General features: G+C 44.4%; 1 protein-coding gene across 1 annotated transcript; it reads right to left on the reverse strand.

Moving 5' to 3' along the window:
- Positions 1-4,209: 4,209 nt before the first annotated feature.
- On the reverse strand, positions 4,210-15,467 carry STAR (steroidogenic acute regulatory protein). Its single transcript, XM_054998420.1, has 7 exons — positions 15,404-15,467; positions 8,644-8,757; positions 8,345-8,472; positions 7,917-8,075; positions 7,517-7,701; positions 5,124-5,217; positions 4,210-4,317 (listed from the first exon to the last, which is right to left on the reverse strand). The coding sequence occupies exons 1-7, from the start codon at positions 15,465-15,467 to the stop codon at positions 4,210-4,212; spliced, it is 852 nt and encodes a 283-aa protein (XP_054854395.1).
- Positions 15,468-15,876: the final 409 nt, after the last annotated feature.

A 15,876-nucleotide genomic window follows, 5' to 3' on the forward strand; every position in this document is an offset into this window, starting at 1 on the left:
GTGATGCTTTGCTTCTAGCCAGAGAGGGAACCGTCAGAGACGTGAGCTCCCTCTCCCACCCTCTGTCCCAAAGCCATTGTGGAAGAGATGTGAACAAGAGAACCTTGCCAGGGACCAAATGATGGTTTCCAAGAAGAGGCCTTCCCAAAATCTTTTAACACCCGTTCTTTTGCGTATGATTATTTTATCAATGTATTTGCATTAGAACCCCGTTTTGGAAACCATCCTGTTTGAAAAGGCATCATTTGCAAATGAGGACATATCCTTGTTTTCGCTTGGTGCTTTGGAAAATTCAGCCGACCATAAGCATCTCTGTGGTTGAAAGGGTAACCTTTTGTTTGCGTACAAGTGGGGGCAAGGTGAGCTGTGGTTTTAACTTACACGCCCAATGTTTTCTGTACATTAAGCTCCAGTATTGTAAGGGCAAGTCATACTGGAATATGGAAGGGACAGCTAGAAGGTAGAACACATCACGTTTCCCAGTGGTAGCTAGTTCTATTGCTTCAAACCCACACAGAGCCATCTTGCAGAGCTGAGAGATGTCCAGACTGGAAAGAAAGAATGAAGGCACTAGGCCAGAACCTAACAGGGACAATAGCAAGATCTCAGCAATAATCTTGTGATAAACTGAAACAGCAAAGAAGAAAAGACCACTTTCCCTTCTCTTTGCTGCCCCCAGTTATGTCTCTGGGAGATCTTATCTTGCAGCATCAGAACTGAGCTAACCACAAGAAATACAACCAGAGTTTCTTTTGCTATGGCGTATGACAAACAAAGCAGGATTAACTGATGGGGGTTGAGCTGTGAGAAGCCTTGCAGAGTTGTTGTGAAGGTAAAAGGTTGGTAGTGGATGCTGCCCTGAACTTGAAGAGAGCAAGTTCAGGATTGAATGAACACATCTATTAGAGGTACAACAGAACGGTAGCATATTCAATTTGGTGTTATTTAGAGTCATCCTGTCCATACTGAAAAGACATAGTCACAACCTGCTTAATCACGCAAATGTTTATTTTCAAAAGTACAGATTCACCAAGTGTTACAGCTGAATTACATTTCTTAAACCTGTTGCATGAGATCATTAGCCTCTTACTATTAAGTTGCAACTAGCTTTTGATTGTGACGATTATGGAGAATTTAGTTTTTCCCTGCACAGGACTAGACATGAGCACTGCTCCTTTGCATAGCCATCTTCACACTGCATTCTCTGCCCGTTTCTTTGTGAAGCTGATCCAAGTTCATAAGAGAAAGATGTCATTTCTTAATACTGATGCGTGCAATAAATATTAAATAAACACCTTGTCCAAAAAGCATACAAGGCAAAATAAATACCTATTGTTCGCTTAGAAGCGACTCTTAACAGGGAAGCATAGAGCCAAACTTGTCAAAGCTATAGTGTGAGAGGCTAGCTAATGTGCCAGCTTCCCGTTCAGGCTTAAAGCAAAACTGCAGTCTTGCAGATCATGACTAGGGATCACAGATTCTTCGAGAGAGTGGAAGAAAAGAACTGGTTTCAGGTTAGTTAATGGAGGTTGGTTATATTAATAAGGTAACTCCAGCAAGGAAGAACTGGCTAGTGGTGTACCTAATATTATAACCTGATCCCTCAACCCAGTTTCAGTAGAACCTAGGTGCAGTGATTTAGTTATGCTTAAGAGAAGAATAATATTGGGCATCCCCCTGCTTTAGGCTTCAGAGAAGATGCGTGCTTTTAAAGCCCTCAGCTCGACAAGTTAAAATGAGTGCCTTTTGGACAATTCAAAAACCCACCAACATCCAATATCAGTTCCAGCTATTTAAGCCTGCAGAGGAAGCTGATGGCTTTAAAAGCTATCCTCACATTTTTCCATCTTAAGACTTACAACTTGGTAATAAGATGGTTAAGGGACAGTTTTACCTGCGCTCAAGATGAAGGCAGTGTTAAGAGCATCTCAGTCCCTACATTAAAAATGGGTTTGTGTTAACTATGATTATAGTTTGTGAAAGTGAAATTCAACTTGCAGATGACCATTCATATCCTGCTTGGTCTGCTTCAACACCTTCACAGCGGAGAGCTGGCAGGTATCCTGGCCTGCCCGGCCACAAGAATGGAACCAGACCAGCCACCCACCCTTTCATAGCACACAAAGCCAGAGTTCAGTGTAGTTAAAAAACCAACTTCAGATCCAGCACAGTGGCATAGCCCTGTGTGTGAACAATCGCACCACAATTAGTTTAACGAATCCATATTTTCACGTGATGCTTGAACCAGCACATATGGGCTAGACCTTTCTTTAAACTGCAGAAGTGACTCAATTCTTGAAAGTTTAAAATCCAGACTCTGTAATTTAGCCATAAGTCTACGGCCTTAAGTGTCCCTAGCGACCATTGCAATTATTTATAAAGTTCCATTGATGTATGACACAAGATGAGTACAAGATGATATGCTCCTGCTCTGCAGAGCTTACAGTCTAAAATTTGGCACAAGGGAGACAACAAAGGGAGGGGAGGGAGGTGGAGAAAGAGACAAACAAACGGGAAGAATATGTGTTTCAGGTACACTTGCTTAGGCTTAGTTTCAATAGGGGGAAGGGGAAAAAGAGGTGGTGTAAAAGACCTCCCAGAAAAGAGAGGGTTTGAAGGAGGGAATTTGTGGCACTGGACCTGAGGGTCAGTGTTGTATAGTGGTTAGAGAGTTGGACTAGGATCTAGGTAACTCAGGTTAGATTTTCCCCATTGGGAAGTTTTTTTTACATTTTTTGTTAGCTGGGGCGTCCATCTTTCTGTCACCTCAGACAGTTTACCACCACGTGATTTAAATGGGATGCTGGCTAAGGTGAAAGAACTTTCCTGTAGGACTCTTCAGGGCATGCACTGTGTCCTGTTTAATCTAGGCTTCTATCCATGCAGGCAGAAGCCCAGGTTAAAGAAGACACGATGAAAATGCAAAATGTGTTAAAGAGAATTCTCTTAATTCCTCTTTACCCAATTTATCCCTGAACATTTCCAGTTCTTTCCCTCTTATTTTGGAATTAGATTTTGTTTTGAATCAATTCCATTTTGATCAAAAGAAAAATGTGAAAGGGGAGGAGCAGGAAGTAGGTTCTGCAACATTTTAAAATTTCACTCAGTAGATGCTCAGAGGCAAACAATGTTGTCCCAGACCTCCTGCTAGAGCACTACCCTGTGGTGAGTAACATTAAAAAAAAATCTCAACGAGGGCTGAAGTTACAACAGAAGACTCCAAAGAGAAATTAAAGAGAAAATCCTCTTTTGAAAGAGAATTTCGGGGGGGGGGGTGGAATAACACTAGCAAACAAGAACGTGCTTTTGCCTGCAGTGGAGTTACGTTTAAGTTGCATGTCAGGGAAGGTGATAATTAATTGACTGTAGTGGATATGATAACGTGCCATGCACTGAGAAGTCACTCATTTCCCCCATGGCAGGTGCTGAGGCCTATTTCAAACTATTGCTTTTGCAAAGTCAATGTAGTGGCATCCTGCAAAGCCTTTAAGCAATATTTAAATCAGGCCTGGCACAGCAGTCCTGGTTCTGAGAACTTTCATCCCTCTTTCCATCTGTGAAATGGTTGAAGGTGTGTGACTGTGCCGGCCGCTCTTTTCCCTGAGCTCCTTGGAGGAAGGGAACATAATTGCCATAAATTAAAGAAAAAAGCATTTACTAAGCTTTTACGAAAAAAATATACAGGTGGTTAAGGCCAGTCTTAAATCATGGATGAATACCATCATTTATACTGTTTGAGATTTGCTGCATTTTTTAAAAAAAATCTCAACTAGGGCTGATCTCTCTATTTTTCATTAAATGATTAATGAAGCCAATAGGTAGCCCATTTCCCCCTGTTGTACTGTTCTATTGCTTGGGAAGAAAAAGATGCCACTTTTTTTCAGCAAGCGTACTGGGAAGCAGACAGGCACTCTGGTCCCTGTCAGGGGTACAGAGGTGTCTCCTTGGGTAACAATCCTCTACTACTAGAGAAATTTGGAAAAGGTACAAGTCTCCCCGCCACCAAAATCGGCTGCAGACCCAGCCCTGTTTTTCGAGTGACTCTTTACTAGCAGAACGGCATCCTTCGATGGGTTCATTTCTATAGGTTAATCTAAGAGCACACACATCTAAACCATAGGCTGTATCCCCTCTTGGTCAAACAGGGAGGGGGCTGCTTGCGTTACACTGGCGCAGCAGTAGTCCGTTATGCATGGAGGTGGGTGTGCTTTAGCAAGATATGGCAGGACTGTGGCTCAGATGATTGCGCAGGTGGTTAGCAAAATCCACTTGGGTTTGGGAGAGGACTTGGTTGATGAGCGTCTTTGGCAGCCATCCCTGGTTGGGGGGAAAAAAGACAACAATCAGAGCTAGAATAAGGATTTATGACTGCAATTTTAAACCCAATGATGCCTGATCAGGTACATGCCTGGTGTTGCTTATTTTCTTGGGCATTACCCAGTACCTGAACTTCAGACATCCATCCTGCTGTTTGTCCTGCCAGAACTGTGGAATGGCATACAGCACATGCAACCAAAGCTCACCTTCCCATGTGCTCCTAGCAGTGTGGGAGCTACTTCAGGGGCTGTGGGGAGCAACACCACGCAGCAGGGATAGAGATTACCAGACCAATGAGTACTTTTCCACCCAAATGTGTGCCTTTCTTCCTAGCAAGATATCAAATATGTGGGAAGGTCTAGACAGCCACGTGATTCCCATGCATGCCCCTCCAGCATAGAAGGGCAACACACATCAGTAACTCCCATGTTGTTGGAAACACATGAAAGTGGCCTAGAATACTAAATGGGCCCTTAAAAGTGTGATTTTTAAGGCTGAATTATCCTTCAATGTTCATAATATTGTAGTCCTAAAAGAATATTCCATAGAGGTCCCAGATCACAGAGTTTATGTATGTGGCTACAAATGACCCGGAAGGGAGGAGGCATGAACAGGCAGTGGTGGAGGGACATGCAGATGGGTGGGCAGGAAGGGAGACACATGCAGGGGGCATGGTGGCAAGCAGAGAGTCAAGTACTCTCTGCCTGTGCCCTTGGGCACCCCAGGAGACAACAGTTACCCCATCCACTTTGTAAGGAAAAAGTCATTTATGCAGCCATTTCATGGAGTTCATCATGGGCATGTACCTTTAAGTCAATGCTCAGAAGCCAGGTTAGTTTGGTCTGTGAGGGATCTCCTGTGAGTGGTCGAAGAACCATACATGTGGGTCCATTCTCAGCTCTGTAGAAGAACAGGGCAACATCAACTTAGCCGTTTTCAAAACCATGTTTTATAAACCTTCTTAAGGTATGAGAATGTGGAGCAGTTCCAAGCTAGGTTTTACTTAGGAATTCGATAAGCTGGATCTAGGCAGGCTGTATGAAGGACTCTGGTGAGCTTGATTCTCTTCCCTTTGCTTCCTACTGTTTGTTTTGAATACATGTATTCAATGTGCTATGAGTAAGATGTGGCCACTTAGGAATATGCTGAGAGTTTTTCCCCCTCACTGCCAGCATCTTAAACATAGCACAGTGATACTCAGTGGCCTGCAGAGCCACCAGTGCTGGCTCTTTGACATGCCAACCTGTGGCACTTCTGAGCACCATTCCCAATGTGGCATCTGCCCTACATCTCAGAGAAGAGGACAAGACTGTTGCCCAGTAAGGCTTGTGGTTAGCAAGTGGTTCCCACCTTGAAACAGCCACCAACAGAGGAACAGGTAAGCAGTGTGCTTTGCTGAGGTTCAGACCTCTTGCCAGTGATGGGAGTAAATGTGGCTCTTTAGGCTGATGGTAATTGCGAAAGTGGCTCTCCATGAGCAATGGACTGAGGACACTGCAACATAGCTGCCAGCCTAATCGCTAGAAATGTATTTGCAAGGCTCATTTCGAGGGGGAACGCGCAGGAACGCGGTTCTGGCAGTTCCCCAAAGAGGTCATATGTCAGGTGGCCCCACCCACCTCTCGGCCATTTTGGCCCATTTCAGCCTGGATTGGGGCCAAAACAGCCCGGATCGGGCGTCTGGCGGGCGGTGGATCACTCTCCCACTCAACAGTGGCCCAATCCTGACCATTTTGGGCCCCTTTGAGGCCATTTTCAGCCCCTTTTTGCCATTTTGGGCCCAATTTCAGCCCTGAATGACCACGATTGGGTCCAAAACAGCCAGAATAGGTGATGTCAGGGGGTGTGGCATATGCAAATCAGTTATGCTAATGACACACTTCCAGTGATGGCAAGGGGTGTGGCATATGCTAATGAATTATGCTAATGCGTTCCTCCAGCTCTTTTTCTATGAAATGACCCCTGTGTATTTGCATAAACCCCCAACCTTAAATGTCCCCAAAGACGATACTACACTACAGACTGTAGGCTGTAGATTAAATGGGCAGTGGTTACTGTCTTGGACTAAGACCAGCAAGAGCTGGATTCAAATCCCTTACTAGAGGCCAAGCTACAAGTGACGAATGACACTTGCCTGGCAAGTGAACAGACTCACGTGTATTCCTCCCTGTTTGCCATTCACTTGCTCTCCACTTGATCAAGTGGAGCACAAGTAAATGGCAAGTGAACTGGGAGGAATACACATGAGTCTGTTCACTTGCCAGGCAAGTGTCATTCGTCACTTGTAGCTTGGCCCTAGGTGATCCTAGGCCCATCACTCTTGCAGCCTAATCTCCTTTACAATGTGGTAAGGAGAAAATGGGAAATGAAGAGCCCATGTGTCAACCTGAGCTCCTTGAAAGTAGCGTGGGATAAAAATGGGGGGATGTATTGAAAAACAGGCGGGGAGGATCAGACTGCTGTTTTCAGCAATTACCATCAGACATCATTTTTTGTTTTGCAGAAATAAAATGGTTGTCAGTCACCTTCGCTCAAGAATGGTGATAAGAACTGCTAAGGGCTTTCGTTTAGGGGACTGCAAGCGTTTGTGATGGACTGTTTATATGGCAGTATTTGCTCTGCTTTTCGATCTGGCAATAGGCAATTTATGTGCAGGAGGGAGTGCACAACCTTATTATTCATGGTGAGTTGTTGAAACAGAACGACTTTTTTTAAAAAAACTGCATCTTTAACCAGAAGGGGAAAAGATATATATACTTTACTTTTGAGAGAGCAAGCTATGATGAAGTAAATGAATATGGCAGGTAGAAAAAAATGCTCAGTTTTATGCAATATGTGTGCGTGAAAGGCCAGCAAGTCACAGTTGACTTATGGCAACCCCACAGAGTTTGGAAGATGAGGTTCAAAGGTGGCTTGCCATTGCCTACCTCTGCGCACTGATCTGGATTTCTTTGATGGACTTTCATCCAAATATTAACCAGGGCTAACCCTGCTTAGCTTCTGAAATTTGACAAGCACAGGCTTGTCAGGTCAGAGTATTTGTATGTCATACTGGATATATACGATGGAGGCAGAGGGCTTGCACGGAGATGCTTGGGATGAGAATAGGTGCATTCTGCAAGTGTTCCTATTATCATTTGTGAAATATTAGAGGCCCTGGCCATAAATTAAGGCAGTCGTTTTTTGTAAAGTTGTTTACCTGATAACCCCCTTCTGTTCGGGCATTCCTGAATAGGCAGTGGACATGCCAGCAAGCACACACGTCGAGCCCCGCCTCTTAGAGCAGCGGACGCTCACAAAGTCTCGTGGCCCAACTATATTGCCAGGGGTGGCGGCTGCGGTTTCATGGGTGATCACAGTATCTTTGCCGATTTTCTGAAGTATCTACATCAAGATCGCCAAGAAAAGAAAGACAGTTATTTCACATCAACTTGTGTTCTCACTTCCATGCTGGTAAATTCCTGGAGACTTGGGGCAGAGCCAGAAGGTGGAATTTGGAGAGGGCAGGGGAGAGAGCTCAGCAGTGACATGAGGCCATACAGTTCACCCTCCAAAGCACAGAATGTACCCCCCCACACAATTCTTTTATTTTTTTTCACCTTGATTTCTTTGACATTTGGGTTCCAGTTCCCCATCTGCTCCATCTTCTCCACCAACTCACTGTAGACACAATCTATGGGTTGATCAACCACCACCTCCAGCCGAAATACTTTCCCCACATCCGGGAGCACTTTGCTCAGGACTTTGTCACCATTGTCCTAAAGAAAAGGTAAGACCTTGAAGGGTGAGCATCACTGGCCTGCACAAACTGAGACACGCAAGTTAAAAATGCTGTTACATGAGAGAGAAAATGGGAAAGGACCAGATTAGTACTGCATTCTGCTCAGATCTTTGTGGGCAATCACTATCAATTAATTCTGCTCAACAGGAACTTGGTAGAATAAAACGGGATAAGAAGGGATTGCAACCTGCCCGGGGCCCTTGCAGCTGGGAAGGAAATTAACCAACAAAAACGCAGCAAACCTACCACCAATGTCTCTGTTTTCCAGCCATCCTGGTCCCCAAGAATTTTAAGCGATTTCTGAAGGGCTTCCTCTCCCTGTTTGATGTAGGACATTTCTGCTTCACCAAAAATCTTCTCCTCCAGTCTAGAACCTGTAAGGTTGAATTGAGAGTGGGGATTTTAAAGAGAGAGACCATCAATGTTTTCAGTGGCTGCCTCAAATCTCAGAGAGAGAGAGAGAGAGAGAGAGAGAGAGAGCTCGCCGAAGAGGAAGAGGGCAAAATAGGGGATCGAGGCCCGTTGCCTCCTGTGACTGTACTCACTTAGCAGAGAGCTCCTTCTGCGAACTTGGTTGATCCAGTTACTGGGGCCTGGCCTGGTAAACGTACATTTATTCAGCTCCTGAGTTATCGCTGCCGCAGCCTGCCTCTTCAAGCCTGAGGAGTGGAAAGGAAAATACTGGGATGAAACAAGGGGCTGTGGACATGACCGCCATTTTTCATTCTTCTTTTTTAGACCTCCAGAAGAGGAGGAGGCCGCTCGGTCTAGGGTTTTGCCTGTTAAAGACAGGCCCTGGTGCTATGGCCGTTAGGGTAAGGTAGATTCTCCAGCTCCAGGCAGAATGTATTCCTGTATTAGGGCCAAGCTACACATGACGAATGACACTTGAACGGCAAGTGGATTTAGTGGAGGGCAAGTGAACAGGGAGAAATACACTTGCTGTTCAAGTGTCATTCGTCATGTGTAGCTTGGCCCTTAGAGTGCAGATTAATGCAGTGCTCTTCTAGGTGGACATGGACAAAAAGCATAAGGCACCTTTTGCTACAGACTAGGTGTACTTTTTAAACAAGTACTTATTTTAAAAACAACAACTTTTTTAGAGTAAGGAAATGTGCTGTAGTTATAGGCAGATCTGAGGCACAGAGCGGGTCCAATCAGTACTCTGCGCTTCCAGCTTCCTCTGCAAACTGCCAGAATCAAGTTCCCCCCCATGTTCTGTCCTGAAGAAAATATTGTACATTGGAAACAATGAACTTCCAGCACAAACCCACCAGTAAATTATGTAAAAGCGGACAAGTCTAGTTTAAATACACTTTCCAACAGACAAGGTGGCTTCTGTTTCATTAAAGTGATAAAAACATAGTTAACTATCACAGATATTAGAGAAATATGCAGACTGATGCATGATTATTGAGCGCTCTTCGGAGAAGAAAATATTGCATGAATGATGAAACGATCATCTGGATAAACCTTCAGTTGCAGGGGCAAAGTTTAGGACTGTGCAGAGAGCAAATATTGCTTGCTCTGAATGGTGGTGGGCTGCTGTAACCAAAATCTCCTTTGCCTGCCAGAAATTCCACAGTATCCTGGCATGATTACCTGAAACATCTGCTTCCCCCTCCTTTTCATTTTGTAACATCTGGCCTGATGAAGAATTCTGGGGAACTTGAAAGCTTGCAATCTTAAGTGTCATTGGTTTAGTCCTAATAAAAGCTATGACGTGGATTGTATTCGTTGTTTTTTAAATAGCTATTCAGGGCAGCCTGTACTGAACCTTCCTTACACTGACACAGAGCAATGGGTTCATCTAACCGCATGTGGTATATTCTAAATACACAGTAGCTCTCTATGATCTCTGGCAAGTCTTTCTCACCATGGTGATGGGTGTTACTCAAAACCCTAATACCTGGAGATTGAATCTGGGACTTGCTACATGCAAAACATCTGCACTATAGATGTTTGTAAATTCTGTCTTATGGAACAGACATTTCATTTTTCAGCAGGGTACATTAAACAATAATAGGACAAGACACACATTTTTACCATCTTCCCCCACCCTCCCACCCCGCATCGATACTGCAGAGGTTTGTTAAACTGGCCAGATAAAGGTACACACAGCAATCTTCCATCTGCAGAAGGCTAAATGTAATTTTATCAGAAGCAGTTTCTGACGCAAGGGCACTCTGGGAAAGGAGCATTATTCAATGAACTGCAAAGCAGCATGTCAATCTCCACTATCGTTATGAAGCAAACACCATCAGTGCACAGCAGGAAAAAAGGCAATTGTGTGATAGCAGGTAAGACGGTGCTTTGTTTTACAGAAATGCACTCTAATGCACTCTAATGGGCCAGGTTCCCGAGGCTATTGTCACCCCTCTGCCTTCCATCTAATGGCTTCTTAATGTTTTCCTGCATTATGTTTTTATTCCAAATTCTCTCCATCTTTGAGCGTGTTCTGCAGCAGTGTAGTCTGGATTTGGCAGAGTACATTTATTCTTAAAATACCAAATGACAAACCAGATAATGCCATAGTTACACTACATTCTTTTGTCTTGGTTTTCCTCTGTTGTTTTCCAACATGATTGGGAAAAAAAACCTTAATGTATAATTGCAGTAGCAGATTGTCTTGTATGGACTGAAGCTTCCCAGGGCTGTCCTTTTAATTTTTCTCCTTTGAAGCCTAATTGGTTAAATATCAGGGTTGGAGGGAGGGGTTAAGATTAAGATCCAGAGGAGTTAACCATGTTAGTCTGTAGTAGCAAAAATTGAAAAGAGTCCAGTAGCACCTTTAAGACTAACATGCACCTGAAGAAGAGAATTGTGATTCTCGAAAGCTTATGCTACAGTAAAGTTGGTTAGTCTTAAAGGTGCTACTGGACTCTTTTCGAGTTCAGATTAAGAACTGTTCTGTTTTTTAACTTTGTGGAAAGCCAAGTCACTGATCATCCACTGCCACTGTCACTCCACATACCCCATTCCTTTAAATGGATCTGGTCATTTGGGAAACCCAGGTTCAAATTCACACGCTCATAAGGAAGCTTGCTGGGTGACCTTGGGCCAGTCACATACTCTCTGCCTAACCTACCTCACAGGGTTGTTGTGGGGATAAAATGGTGGGAAGGAGAATAATGTAAGCCATTTTGGGTTCTCATTGGGGAGAAAGGCAGGGTATAACAGAAGTAAATTCATTTAAAAAATGTTTAAAAATTATGAGTGGTAATTCGACAATACTTTGACAATACAGTGGTAATTTTATTAAAAATAAAAAATGGTTAGCAGCCAAGAAAAAACAGGAGGTGGTTTAAAGAGGGAATTTAAAAGGAAAATGAAGGGACTGCAGGACTTTGGTTATAGGAAATTTATTTCTCCATAGACATATAGCAAGATCTTGCCCCTGGGGTAGGGTTGTCAGCTGCAGGTTGGGAAACTCCTGGAAATTTGGGGTGGAGCCTGAGGAGGCAGGGTTCTCAGCAGAGTATAATGCCATAGACTCCACTCCTCAAAGGAGCCATTTTCTCCAGGAAGGTTGACATTCCCCCTGTGGGGGTGGGGGATCCCCTGCTTCCACCCTCCAGCCCCGCCACCATTCACTTGGCCGGCAGGGGGAAAGGTGGGGTAACAGGCTGCCAGGGCAAGCTCCTGGGGCGGCACGATGACGTCACTCCCAGAGTGATGTCATTGCGCTGCACCGGGAATGCTCCCATGCTTTGCAGAGGGCCAAAATGATATTGTCATACTGGCTCAGGAGCATGTGTATGCTTTGTGCACATGAAGAAAAAGAAGAAGGTGAGTGCCAGGTTCCTCCCCTCCCACTGTGAGGGTAAGGGAACCTGGCAATCCTTTCTCCAGGGCAACACTACCCTGGGGGGGCAGACATTGCCAAGTTTCTGAAGGGACTATTGTACTAATTGAAGAGTCTTGTGGAATCCCTGTCCTAGAAAAGGAATCCATCAGAAATTTAGAAAGGTCCTCATATGGAACTAATCTAGGGTTGCGAACTCTGGGTTGGGAAATTCCTGGAGATTTGGGGGGTAGAGCTTAGTATGTTATAATCCACTCTCCAAAGCAGCCATTTTCTCCAGAGGAACTGATCTCTTTTGTCTGGAGATCAATTGTAATTCCAGGAGATCTCCAGACCCCACCTGGAAACTGGTAACCCTAATTAATCTGTGCTCCAAAGAGCTCAAGGCAGCACATACCGTTTCCTGCTTCTGTATTTGGCTCTGCCGTGAGATAGGTTAGGCTGAGAGGGTGTGATTGGTCCAAGTCATGCACTCAAACTTTATGGCCATTGGGATTTGCATTCCAGTCTCTCAGGGTCTCCTATAGTCCAACAGCTGAATCACTATGCACACTGCCTTTCTGATACTTCCCTTCCCATGATTATGTGAGGGGAGGAGGGAGATGCACAGCCTAAATTCGCTCTTCCGGGCAGTTAAAGAAGATACCAGAGGAACCCCCTGCCCCCAACCTGCCAGTCCTGCTAGCTGTCCACATACTGCAGAATTCCACTCACTCTCTCTAAAAAAACCCTTAATGGGAGCAACAATAAGAGGACTTCGAGATACCTGCAGCACAGAGCAGTTAGAGATTGGACACAGGAGGTCTGAGTTCAAATCCCCATTTATCTGAAAAGAGGGAGGCCTGGGTTATGCTGGGCCATTCACTTGTCTCTTTGCCTAAACTGCTTCATGGGGTTGTTGTGAGGATGTGGGAGGGGGAGACACCAAGTGCACCACTCTGAACTCCTTGTTGGGGAGGGAATAAAATGTATGTAAGTAAACCTGTAGCATCCCAATACCTCTGACTTAGGGCCACAAGTAGCAAATACATTGTAAATAATAGGTACTCCAACCCTTCTTGTGCCTGGCACAGTGGTTAAGTAATTGAGCTTTGATGCAGCACTTTTCTGGTTCAAATCCCACTACTGCCACGAGCTCAGCAGGTGGCCTTGGGTAAGCCACCCCTCTCCGCCCCAGCTCCCCAACTGCATTATGGGGATAATAATAATAACACTGACTTTGTTCATTGCTGTAAATGGGCATGGACACCAATCTGTGGTATACAAATGAACTGTTATGTTATTATTAATGGGGGGCACATAAATGTCCATAAAGCAGGCAACAATTTAGACACCCAGGTTTTTTGATGGGCAGATACTTTGTTTGCATTCCGATGCCACTTTTAACTGACATTGAGCCAGCATGTACATGATCCCAACTTGACTGCTGTGAGTTGTGCACACCTTGCTCTGCCTCCCCCTGTCCCAAGTGCCAGTTAGAAATTAATCCCATGACATCCAAATGCAGGCACACAGGTTAACTAGAGTTAGGTTTCCTCCTATAGTCTGGAATTCTCAACCAGGGTTTAATCCAGGTTGAGAATCCCACTTTGTGCAGAGGAGAACTAACTCCACTTAACCTGCAAACCTACCTCTGTATCTTGCAGCAGATTTCATGAGAAGAAGGGGGAGGTGAACAAGCTAAGCTTGTGCTCATCCTGAAAGGAGCTGCGGCTCGGTGGGAAAGCATCTGGGTCCTGGGTTCAATCCCCAGCATCTCCATTTAAAAGGATCAGGAAATTGGTGTTGTGAGATGCTGTGATGGGGAGGGGCAGAGCTTTGTGTGTCATGCAACTGTGAAAAAGCACAGTACTGCTGACCGTTATAAAGGTGGCAGGAACACAGTCTATATAATTTGGTTTGTGGAGTCAATTGCTGGGACAAGATGATCTCTTCCATGGAGTCAGCAAGATGACTGTTTTCACTTGTGTAGTCTTGGAGTCTGTGCTTGTCTGCTTTTGTTTGTGTAAGCTCTGGGTGCACAGACAGGGTGGAATCTAACTCTTTCCTAAGAGCCCTTGTGGTCTTAAAAAAATCAATACAGTTTTTGTTAATAGACGGTCAAAGAAGAGATCAGCAGATATGAAAAGAGCCTCAAAGTGTACTGTAACCCAACTTGTTACACAGACCTTCGGCAGTTTGATATAATCTGGGAATGGGATGGTGAGGATTATATTTTGGAAGTGCAAGCTGTGCTTTCTAAGAATGGAGACCATGATGTGACATAAAAGGATTTTGGTTTTGTCTTCCTTCTTGCCAGGTTTATTAGAAGTGTGTTTTGGTCTCTGATAATAGCACTGCAAACCCTCCTGAGTTACAATGCCAAGTCTGCTGCAGAACAGCTGTTTGCTATTAGTTACCAGTACCGTCATGACACACCTGTTCCCGTGAGGGGCAGCTTACTCTCGTCCCCCCTCTTCTCTCCTCCCCAAGACATGATTGAAAGCTTCCTGCTACGGGAATACTTCTGGGAGAAGTGGAGTTGGTTTCCTCCCACCAAACTCGGATTCTAAAATAGAATTACACAGGGAATCCTGGTTCCCAAACCAGGAACCTTTTCCATTATGTTGTGTGAATGAAGGAAGATGTTCTGGCAGTGGCAGCCCTAAATATGTGCAAAAGAATTCACATTTCTTTAGGCAATATTTCCTAAACTGCAATGTCTGGGTGGTTTCTTGTTTTGTGATGCTAATTTGGATTAGAATTCTTTGGGACAGAAAATTCAGCATTTTTTAAAAAGTGGATTTATTTTGTACCACTCAACTCATTGGCAAGAAAATCTTCACAAGTTTAATTCCCAGAAACTGGAACAGTTGGGGCCAGGGAGATTTTATTTATTATACCGGTATATAATACTCATGGGCTGACCCTCATATTTATTTATTTACTTCATTTACACCCTGCCTTTCTCCTCAATGGGAGCCCAAAGCAGCTCACATCCTTCTCCTCTCTTCCACTTTTATCCTTACAACAACCCTGCGAAGTAGGTTAGGTTAAGAGGGTGTGACTGACCCAAGGTCACCCAGCAAGCTTCCATGGTGGAGTGGAGTCGAACCCAATCTCCCAGATCCTAGCCCCAAACTCTAACCACTATACAATACTGGATCTCTAAGCAAATCCAAACTAAAGGGTCTTCCTCAGCTATGGCTTAAGGTTCTGCAGGTTTCCAGGAAAAGCTGACAATTTTCTATATGTATACCCTGTATATTCTAATTTTTAAAAAAAAAAAACAGCAAAAAAGGAAAGAGAGACTGGACCAAAGAGTTTTCTTGGGCATTTCAGGTTCTTGGGTCAGCCTTTTATGCTGTGCTCGGCCAAGAGAGTCTTGATCTAACCCTGAATCCATACAGACCATCATATCAGCTCATTAGCTCTAGCAGCCCAACTAGCCACACACTGCTGCTTCATTTCAACCAGTGATTTTTTTTTTAAATTACAGCTGCAGCTTTGCTTGTTCTTACCTGTCATGTTGTGCAGGTGTCTGTAGGAGATTCCAGCACACAGCTTGAAGGTTGCTGGCAACATTGTCGTCCACTAAACTGGTTCCAAAATCTCCTGTTTTGGGGCTCTCTCTCTGAGGCCGTGGCTGTGCTGTTTTGCTGTTTCCTCTGCTCTCAGAGGGTTTAAATAGACGCGCTGAAGGATGCTTCTTTGTCAGCAGAGAGATAAGAAAAGACATCACTTACAGCAGGCCTGTTGACGCCAAGGTCAAATGTATCACATCATGCTTGGGGGGGGGGCGCTATCTGAGAGCAGACAGTGCAATCCACAACTCTTTTAAACCAGCATCCCTTGGATTAAGAACTTGCTTTGCAATAAATTAGGAGGATTTTCCAGAGGGGGTAGCCAACAAATAGCAAAAACTCTCGTGGTGGCACCTTGAAGAATAATAAATGGACTGTGGCATATGGTTTTCTGAGAAAAATACCACTTT

This window comes from Eublepharis macularius, chromosome 14 (genome assembly GCF_028583425.1).
Source record: "Eublepharis macularius isolate TG4126 chromosome 14, MPM_Emac_v1.0, whole genome shotgun sequence".
Classification (NCBI taxonomy): domain Eukaryota; kingdom Metazoa; phylum Chordata; class Lepidosauria; order Squamata; family Eublepharidae; genus Eublepharis; species Eublepharis macularius.